This window comes from Manacus vitellinus, unplaced genomic scaffold, assembly GCF_001715985.3.
Source record: "Manacus vitellinus isolate BGI_N305 unplaced genomic scaffold, ASM171598v3 scaffold_0_pilon, whole genome shotgun sequence".
Taxonomy (NCBI): Eukaryota; Metazoa; Chordata; class Aves; order Passeriformes; family Pipridae; genus Manacus; species Manacus vitellinus.
In genome coordinates this window covers 42,056,280-42,067,197 of record NW_021938789.1, presented here as the reverse complement: position 1 = coordinate 42,067,197, position 10,918 = coordinate 42,056,280, and the positions used below count along the sequence as shown (strand labels likewise).

The following is a 10,918-nucleotide window of genomic DNA, read 5'->3' as shown; positions in this document are numbered from 1 at the left end:
TATTACAAGTCTAGATATAGATATATGTTTATCTACACTGTATACTCAAGAGGCTTACCAGGCATAATTGCCAATCAGGACTGCCAATTTAAGTGAGAATTTAAGTCATATATCCGTATTTGAAGAGGTATCACAGAAATTATAGACTAGACTGTGAACAGAGATGATACCCATCATTAGGGGTTACAGAATGGAACAGCTACTCTGACTTTCAGACACAGGGGCCATAATGATTAGCTATATCCAGCAACTATCAGCTGTAGCAGGTAGTAGAGCTCATTACCTTTGTCCAAATAAATCCCAGCCAGGTAGATCCTGCTGCTTTCTGAGCCTTTTCCATTACAGATATAAATACCCCCCCAAAAAAAACCCAAACAAAAACCCAAACAAACAAAAAAACCAACCAACCAAACAAACAAACAAAACCAAACCACCCCACAAAAACAAACAAACCCAGCCAACCAAGCAAACAAACCCCCGAAACCCCCAACAACAACAACAAACCCAAACGAAGACAAAACCACAAAAAAAATAAAACCAAACCAAACTAAACACCCCAAAACACAAAAAATAAGTACAGCTCAGTCTTTTGTACCCAGCCGGAATACATGCCAGGTGCTTCAGATGGACAAAAGGAAGTCCTGCTCATCGCTGAGACACAAAACTTCTCTGGAGTTACCTGGATAATAAATAAACTACATGGAAAGTAAATCTATACTTATGTGAGAAAGCTGCACGGTATCACAACTGATATCTCATTCTCTGTTATGTATTAGAAGTTTGAAAGATTTTTATTTAAAGTGGAGCATGACTACCCTGGGGCCTCTTCTACCAATTAGCCAGCTGCAAATGAAGTACAACATAGATCTCATCCAGTGGATGCAGGGATTTATCCTGCAGCCAGATGCAGAGGTCACCCAAGCAGAGGCACACTTTATAGTGACATCAAGAGTCTTGATTTGCCCTTCTCGTTCTGGAAAGCAATCACACTGCGGTGACTACAGGCAACTTACGCAAATACAATTATGTCAACACAATTGGAGACTTCTGATTGTGAAAACATGAAGCCCCATTATTTTGCACCAAAATGGCTCAGTTCCTGATAGAAATGCAGGATAATGATTAGAAATTTATTAGTGAGCCAGGGTGACTCACAGCTGTATTTTGTTGATGGAGATTATAAAAGCACCTAATTTTGTCATTCTCCTTCTGAAATGTATGACAAAGTGGAAGAAGCTTGGCTTAGTTATGTTAAAGCTCAAAATTATTTCTTACTCAGTTTATAATGATTTGTTCTCAGACTTTTTATCCTTGCAAAAATAACTTTTTCCTTCTAGGTTTGGACATTTAATGCCTTTTTTATCATATTTTAGGTAACAAGATGCATTTTCATATTTTGTTCTGCAAACTCAAATGGCAGAGGGGCTTTTTTGCGTCATTGTTTCTTCCACCAGAGGTCAAAATAAATCTATTAGTAATTAAGCCTCATCAAGTGGCCAAAGAATTTATTACTCCTTAATAAGCTTGTTACTAGACTAAGTGGAAGCAATGGCCTAGGTGAGACAGCTCCTGTTATTTGTTGCATGGTAGCATTAACAGCAGACATTAATACTCATTTCTTACTAATGCTTTCAAATTCATTATATATGAGGAAAACAAAATTAATGGGTTTGAGTTTACAGTGGATTTCCATTAGGGGCTTGTGTTCTAACTGCCAACACATCTGGATTTCCTAGGAATTAATGGGTTTAACCACAGTGTGTTGTTGTTTATGGAAAATAATTGATTAAGTTGTGTAAAAGGTTTTGTAAAAGCATTCAAAACAATGGGAAAATTCCCAGTTGCCTCCTCTTGCTTTTAGCACAGTGATCTATAACTCCTTGTGCTTGATCATAAATTGATGTGTAATTTTCACAGATTGTGATATAGGATATATTTATAGTCTCACAGTAAAAAGAATTAGAGAAACAAAACTTTGGAAAGGGAAAACCTTTGTCAAAACACAGATTCACATGTGTTGCATGCTGTGACGAAATATAGTTGCAGTACAAAGAAGCAGTTACACATCTTATAAAACAGCACTGAAAATGAAAAGACAAACCAACTTGTTGTCCATATTTCTGAATTATTTTGGTGTCATGCATTCATTTCTCACAAGTATTTTGTATGGGATGGAGAAGCATGGGTTACAAAGAAGGAAGAACAACTTTAAGAGCAGAATTTGTCAGCACAATATAGCCCTGGAAGGGATTTCAAGAGGTCACTTGCACCAAAGCTGGTTGACAATCTGACTCTCAAAATGTTTGTGCAACCCCTGTTAAGACTCCTTCAATTATGGCAATGTCACACTGTTCCCATGTCACTTAGTCCTTTAGTATCTTAAGATAATGTTTACTTTTTAATAGCTCACCTGAACATTGCTTCATTTTGAACCCATCATTTCTTACCCTACCTTATTAGGTCATAAAGAAACTATGTCTTTCAGATATGGATCTACAATCCGTCAAAGGACTGATGGAGGCCTGTGCAAGACAACTCTACATAGTTTGATAGGCTGAGAAACTTTGAAATACAGTCAGTTCCTGCAGTACTAAAAGATGCCCTGTATGCTTTGTAATAACAGTAACAGAGCTGGACCATATGCTGAGCATATAGGGAAAGTAATTAAAAAAGTATTACAGCATTTAAGCATTACAGCAGACGTGTATAATAACTAGTAGGAAGAACAGCATCCAAACAGGGAAGGGACTGATCAAATTTATGTAACAAAGGTGACACAGTGTTGTGGGACTTAGTGTTGACAATATGATCTCCAGTATATTATCCTGATTTCGACTTCTGTGCATAATTAATAAAATAATCTGAGCAATTAATTCAATCTTGAATAGTGTCTGAGCGAATGACAAGTGAATATAGGTGACAGAAACACACACGCAGTCAAAATTAATATGGTTTAGTGTGTGATTGGCTATGGAAAGTGTTAAATTGAAGGGAGATCCTTTGTCAACAGTAGCCAGCAAGGGAGGATGTACTGGTTTTAATTGGGAATAGAGTTAATTTTCTTCACAGTAGCTGGTATGGGCTATGTTTTGTATTTTTGTTAGAAAAAGTGTTGATAAAACAGGGATGTTTTCATTATTGCTGATCAGTGCTTATACAGTATCAAGGCCTTTGCTGCCTCTCATACCACTCCACCAGCGAGGGGGCTGGGGGTGTACAAGAAGTTAGGAGGGGACACAGCTGGGACAGCTGACCCCAAGTCACCCAAGGGATATTCCATACCTTATGGAGTAATGCTCAGCATATAGAGATGGTGGGAGAAGAAGGAAGGGAGAGACTTTTGTCCCCTCCCCAAGTAGAAGCTTTCCTGGGGATGACTGAACACCTGCCTGCCCATGGGAGTGGTGAAGGAGTTCCTTGTTTTACTTTGCTTGTGTGAGCAGCTTTTGCTTTGACTATTAAACTGTCTTTATCTCAACCCATGAGTTTTCTCACTTTTACTATTCCAATTCTCTCCTCCATCCCACTGGGATGGGGTTAGGAGGGAGTGAGTGAGGGGCTGTGTGGTGCTTACTTGCTGGTTGGGGTTAAATCATGGCAAGGGCTCTCCAACACTTGCCTTCCTATTAAGAGAATATCTACTATATATTCTGCACAGAAACTGAAAAGCCTTGCCTTATCTTGCCTCGCCCTTCCCTGTAAAGGCCTTTCTTCTCCTCATATATAGCATGTACCCACAGTGGAGAGGGAGAGAATACACAGTGTGCACTCCTAACAAAGAAAGAAAAGCCTTGTCTCAGGTCACCCCATCTCACTGAAGCTTTTCTGTCTGTACATAGAATAACTACAGAGAGTTTTCACCTCACCTTGTAAGGCCATTTCCCCTGTGCAGAGCACACGTTACCTCTATATGTTCCAGGATACATATATTCCTAAAATAGCATATATTACCTATACAGATAGAAAACTCTTAGGCAAAACGATGGGAGGTGTGTGTATTGTACATGTACATGTCTATGCCCTGAGTCAGGGACATGGAGCAGCCTCACAGAATGGGTCAGTTTGGAAGGGACCAGAGGGGGTCACCTGGTCCAACCTCCCTGCTCAAACAGGGTCATCCTAGAGCACATTGTACAGGATTGCGCTCAGGGTCTTGAATATCTCCAGTGAGGGAAACTCCACAATCTCTCTGGGCAATCTGTTTCACAGTCACCTGCACAGTAATGAAATTCTTCCTCACATTCAGGTGGAAGTTCGTGTGCATAGTTTCTGTCCATTGCCTCGTGTCCCATTGCTTGGTACCACCAAGAAGAGCCTGGCTCCATCCCTGTGGCACCTCACCTTTATATTTATCCACACTGATGACGTCCCTTCTCAGTTGTCTCCTCTTCAGGCTAAACAGGCCCAACTCCCTCCATCTTTCCTTGAAAGAGAGATGCTCCAGTACCCCAGTCTTCCTCATCGCTCTCCACTGGACCCGCTCCCGGAGCTCCATGTCTCTCGTACTGAGGAGCCCAGAGCTGGACACAGCGCTCCAGGTTCTGCCTCGCCAGGGCTGAGCTGAGGGGCAGGATCACCTCCCTCTCCACACCCTCCCCCTGGCCTGTCCGCCCGCCCCCGCAGGGTCGCTGATGGGGCGTGCGGCCCCACCACCCGCAGATACTAAGCGGGCGGCCCCGCCGCGCCGTGTCTCGCCGCGCATCAGGCGGTCCCCGGAAGGAGCGGGCCGGGGAGCCCGTCCCGGGGCGGCCCGGCCGGGCCGCGGAGGCGCCCGCCAGGGGGCGCTGTGGGCGGCGGCGCTCTCGCGGCCGCAGCGGCCGCGGCGGCGCGCTCGGCCTCCAACGCGCTCCCGGAGCCTCGCTCGGACGCCCGGCGGGTGATCGGGCTCAGGAGGAGGGAGGAGGAAGAGGAAGGGGAAGGGGAAGCGGGAACGGAGTTGAAGAGGCGCCGCGAGGAGACATGTCCGCGCGCCGGGCTGCCGCCGCGGCGCCGCCGCCCGCGTTTCCCCGGCCGGCGCGGGTCCCGGAGCCGCGGCAGCCCGCGGGCGGCGCTCCCCATGCCCACACACGGTGAGGGGCCGGCGCCGGGCGGAGCGGCCCCGGGGGAGGGCGCTGCGCCCGCACGGGGGAGGCTCCGGGGGTGCCGGGGGGGCTGCGCGCCCCTCCTTCTCCGGCGGGCGGGAGGGGCCCGGACCCGGTGGATCCGGCCCGTAACGAAGCTCTTGGGATGAAAGGCGGCGAGACTCGCCGGGGCCGCTCGGGAAAGGCGCGTCCCCCTGCGGGGCCCGCGGCTGCGTGCGGGGAGAAGTCGGGAAGGCGCGGCCTCTCCCCGCCTCGCTACACGGAGTCGGGAGAGGGGATCCGCGCTTCGCTCTCCTCGCGGGTTCGGATCTGCCCTGTGCCGTGGCGCCTGCTTTGTGGCGTTTCAGGAATGCTCTGGAGGCCAAGGCACCTCCAGGCCTCGGCGCTGGCTGTAGAGCGTGAGAACGGGCAGAAAATCGCGTTATTTTGGGTGAGAGTACTCGCTTCCTAGCTGTTTATGAACTTAAAAGTAGTAGGTGGGTAGGCGTTCACACAACTGGATCCCGGAATTTGAGTTGAGCGAACAGCATTAGGCCAGTGAAATGTGGGTCACTGAAAAACAAAGGCAAAATAGTTTAAAGTCACAAAATACTGACTCGCATTTCAGAAGGTGAGGTAGTGAGACTGGCTGTGCTATGAATGAGAGTAATGAGGATACACTTCCTCATTTTTAAATTGGTGCACTATAAGATCAGTTCTTTATTAATACACCACGTTAAGTCTTCAAAATCCCTGCATGATCATCTTCTCCATGTAATGTTGGTTTGGTATCTAAATTTGGCCTCTTGTTTGCAACAGAGATCTAGCTCATACTGTTAAATCCTTTATTTTGTAGCTTGGCTGTATTCTACACAGGTGTTTTTTTCTGAACAGATCAGTGTGCAGGGTAAGGACCTACAGAATTTTTTACTCGTGAATTTTTCTCATCTCCAAAGGGGTAGCTAAGTGATAAGTACTTAAATGCCTATAAAAAAGGTGTTGGGGAGTTCACTGAAGTGAATGAAAAGGAAGGTAATTAAACGGTAGATTTTAAGATACTGGTGCCCGGTTGTGTCCACTGGTATTGTAATGCTGAGTTTTGTAAAAATGGTTCAGAAAATGCCAATTTATGAGGCTTTTAATCAAAAAACATACTGTTATCAGGATACAGCTACTACAGCATCAATAACCTGGAAGTGTGTTTTACAGAAACAAATAGAAGCTGATATACCTTCTTTTTGGGTTTTAAGCTTAATGAAACAGTAATTTTAAAGAGCCATCGTTACTGTTTGTTGTTTTAATTAATTAAACCCATGTTACTGCTATTATTTTTAGAAACAGCTTGTGTAAAACCAGAGAGTAGACATTTATTTACTTCAAAACACTTTTTCTTTAATTCTGAGACATTTATACATTCTTCAGTAATAGTCTTGAATTTTTATTGTATAACTTTGGCTTCTGTGGTTTTAAGATGTCTTAGTGGTGTGTGTTTGACTTGTAGTCAATAACTGAATTTTTCATTTTGTGCCATTTGGCAATAGCATTCCATGGTGTGTCTGTCTTCTTGTAGTACTAATCTTCTGGAGTTATAACACAAGATTTGAGGCTTTTTTTTTTTTTTAATTACAATAGGGCAGGCAGTAGAGGGGAATAGTAACAGAAGAAGACTGTAGTAGAATTTTCCATTCTGTCTCATAGAAACTAAATTTCACAAAGAAGATTGTCATTGCTTTTGAAATTTAATTTTACATCATTATAATGGAGTTTAAGTGCAAAGTACTGAAGTGACTTGAGCTATTTCTGTATTGGCTGAAGGAAAATACTAGTGCATCCTCTTGGATGTTTGAATGTTTAATTTCATAAAATGTGAATTTTTCTTGTAAAGCCTTGTGTTTACTACAGTCTGATGGAAGAGGGTCTGCTTTTTGCAGAAAGCAAGTGACCTGTTGTACATACGGTGGTATTACAAAGGATGTTTTGTTATTAGGAAGTTTGCCTGGTTCAATGACCAAGTCCATTTGAGATCCTCAGAGACTTTAGGTTTAGTATAACTTAGAGGTCTTGTTGGGTTTTTTAAGTTATCTTCTTGTGTGTATTTTATTATTTTTTCCTTCTCTCTTACAACATTCTCAGTTTGATCCTGTACTGAAATCTTTGACTTTGGATCTTTTGGATAGTTTCATTAAATTTAATAAAGAGAATAGAGATGTGAAAGATAGGAAATCCCTGAATATTTTGTGGAAATGGGAAGCTGGGTGAATGAAGGAGTAGACATCAATTCGGTGACTGAGCTGTTGGGATAGCTCAGCAGTGGCTGAATTTGCTGCTTTGTTTGCCGGCAGCTGACAAGGGACAGCGGTGCTGCCCCCTCTCCACCGCTAAAGGACGTGTGAGGAAGCCGTGGGAGCCTCCTCTGGAGGTGGATAAAGGGATGTTAAAAGTTTCAGAAAGCCAACAGGTGTTCTTGGATAGAAAGGAAGTTGGTGCTCTAGGACACATAGACTACATGCAGGTAGGGTATGAGGCAGATGGCTAAATTATTCAGCTGAGGGAATGTGTGAATGTAAAAACCAGGCATGACACTAGCAAGCAAAGATTTACTAATTCACATAGCAGTATAGCCATAGCACTGCTGCTTTTTTGTGGGGGTTTGGGGGGGTTTTGTGTGGTGGCTCTCCCCTCTTAAAAAATATTAAGGTTTTTGAGGTTCACCTGTTAATGTCAATGTAATTATACATTATAAGATTATATAAAGTATTCATTTGTCTGTAGCAGGAGAGGTTCACAGCTTTCGTTAAAGAGATGATGTTTCAGAAGTACACCTTCTGTATGCAGCTAGGTTTTTCAGCTTCTTTCATGGAGTTTTTTGAGATATTTGTCAGGTGTTTAGGGAGGAAGGTGGATTACCTGAGATGTCATGACGGATTGGGCAGTTAACCAGATTTCAAAATTATACTGAAGATGCATCCCTATTTCCAGTGCTGAAAACTGACCAATTATCTAATCATCATTAGTAGCTTCAGCTACTAATTGCAGTACAAGAATTACTTTCTGCTCACATTCTTTATAATCAAATGGACAAAAAACTCACTTCAAATAAAGGAGTAATCTATCATCTGTAATTGTAAAACTTGTTTCAAAGGACCAGCCGTTTGAAATCAGAAATATAATTTTTCAAATATTAGGCTCACCTGTCTTAGTGAGGTCTTTGTGGGATTTATACTCGTTTGTGCTTTTAACTGTATAGGTATTTCTTCACTTAAAAGTGTGAATAAAAAGGACTCTGCATTCTAGATGCAGAGACTGGTATCTTGTATTGATAATTCAATCTCAACTTATTGTGTGTGGAGTTAAACGAGAGCTAGATACTGGAAGACTCACAGTAGATGATTTGACATGCAACCTCTTATTAGAAGTCAGGTGCTTCTAAACCAGTTTCTAAATTATACCCGCTCAGTTTATTCTGCATATTTTAGTAGAACAAATGCACAGACTCCTCAGATAAAATACCTTCTCTTGCCACCTTAATTGTCATAGCAGCTTAGAGCAGCAAGCCTTAGCAGACATAAGTTGTGTATTTTTGAGTTTGCTCTTTTGGACGTTAAAAAAGCAGGTCAAAAGTCAGGCAAAATTCATGTAGCCGTTAATGACCTGCTCACTCAAAATCATTATCCTTTAAAGGAGAAAAAACTAGGAGCTGTGTGGAGCAGCTCCCACTTTTTAAGAAAAAGGTGAATCAGAAGCATAGCTACATGGTCTCCTCAAAACTCTAAATGTAATTTTTTTTTTAAACTCCTTATACTTTCCCCCAAGTGCCTCTCTGTCTTTTTTAGCCAACAGTCCAAGTTACTGTTCTGCATTTTTTTAGTTCCTTTCTCTTTGCCCAACTTCCTGCATTGTCAATTATGAAAGGGCATTTTTAATTTTATCAGAAAGCAGTTTTGGGCAGTATGTTCCTTGCTTATAGGGGTCTGTTAACAAATTCATTATTAAAATTGCCTTGCAAGTTAATCATAGGACATCTGGGTGTTACTTGGACAACAGTGATTTTTTCAGAATTTCCAGACAAGAGAAGTGATGCTTAAGGTTTGTAATCATTGTAAATATAAGGAGGTAGTCAACTATTCATTATTACCCCAGCTGCTGTTTAATTTGTGAGTGGGCCAGTGCTGTGTTTGTGTTTTTATTGACCAAGGGGCGGGAAATAACCGTAGTCATTCGGCTTGATGTAAGCAATAAGGGTTGGTAATTTTCAGGAAGTAAGTTATCCAGATAAATGCATTTCTGGTTCACCAGAAAATGAAAATAGCGTTAAGAAAAGAATATGAGGAAGAACTTCCAGATTTACCATTGATCACTTGGCATGAGAAAATCAGCTTGGACATAGTTAACATTTGGTCTTTAGGAAACAAGCACTTACTTGACCCTTGCTGGACCAGTATGTAATTAACCTGTAATGTTGCAGAATTAGTTGTAGAGGTAACAGAGGTCAGTGTCTCTGATATCAACATCTCTTATGCCTGATGTAAGTATCAGGCAGTGAACTGAAATGACATGCTTTGTCAAATACTCTGTAGTTTCATAAAAATGACAGTCAGTTTTCCCAAAAGCATAATACGTAAGAACATAAAAGACAAATATAACTGCCTTGCAGCACTTAGTCTTGGTCACTGTATTGAAGATTTGTAAGGAAGAATACCTCCATTGTTACATATTTACATACTGGTTTGATTGCAGCTTTTCATTTTCCATATTCAGGCAGTTTCTTTAAGGCATACCCTTGTATTCAGACACTTAGAAATATCAGTTTGGTGCTTACTGTTGCCCACTATTTGTTTAAGTATTAACCTCCTAAAAATATTAAAAGTACAAGCAGGAGGCAAACAATCTTGGCGTGGAAACCTCCTTTGCTAATGGAAGCAATCCATTCTACTGCTACTTCTATGTGTGTTTGCAAATTATTTCAAATATTATATCTGCATGTGTAATACTTGATTTATTCTCTTGCTGCTGATGGGAACTGATCTCAAAAATAGTGACAGAAAACAAGGAGAAACAAATTGTTTGTTAGTTCAAGTACAGAGTCCATTGGCACTACTAGCAGATGCACCTTTAATGCATGTGACATTTTCTCTTTTTTCAGGTCCTGTGCAGAGTCAGATGCAGTTTCCCCCTGGCTATGGCTCACATCCTCCAAACTACAGTGCGCCTTCAGGACACTATTCCCAAGTGCCCAATAAAGCTGCTGCTTCACATCTGGATCATCAGTATAGAGCCAGTTACTACCCTGGTTACTATTCAGCACCAGCACAAAATGTTATGACACCTTCTGTGGGTAGCAATGTGTTGAATGCACAGGGATCGCAACAGTTGTACAACAAAACTCCTCCCCATACAGGGGGGTCAAGTGATGGACCTGTTCAAGGAGCAATATCATCTGCATCTTACTTACATATGAGTGCTCAGCAGTCATATTCAGCATTTGATAATCACTACAGCACTTCTGTCAGCTCTTCAGTTGCATCTCAGGGATTTCCCCTTAATTCCGATCACTATGCCATGCCCGTGGTTTCTGGTGCCATGTATCCTAATGTTCCCTATCCTCCTGCGGCTGCTGGCAGTGCGTATGGGCAGACATTTACCTCTCAGAGTCTACCTGCTGTTGGACAGTTCAAAGAGACAAATGCTTTTTCTAGCCAGAGTACATCTGTACCTCATTCACTTCAACAGCATGTTCCTGCGGGATATAATACAACTTTATCAACTGTTTCATCTGCCCAGTCTGTTCAAGACAACCTCTGCAGGAATCTCCCTGGATCCGTTGCAAAAGTAAACAACCAAATAAAACCAGGTATTGT

General features: G+C 42.4%; 1 protein-coding gene across 1 annotated transcript in view; it reads left to right on the top strand.

The window, feature by feature from the left end:
* Positions 1 to 5,392: 5,392 nt before the first annotated feature.
* SEC24B (SEC24 homolog B, COPII coat complex component) overlaps positions 5,393 to 10,918 on the top strand; it is a 44,024-nt gene continuing 38,498 nt past the window's right edge. Inside the window, exons 1-2 of the mRNA XM_018072330.1 lie at positions 5,393 to 5,511; positions 10,204 to 10,911. Coding sequence (XP_017927819.1) covers positions 10,221 to 10,911 — 691 coding nt within the window. The 5' untranslated portion in view covers positions 5,393 to 5,511; positions 10,204 to 10,220. The remainder of the gene's footprint in view (positions 5,512 to 10,203; positions 10,912 to 10,918) is intronic.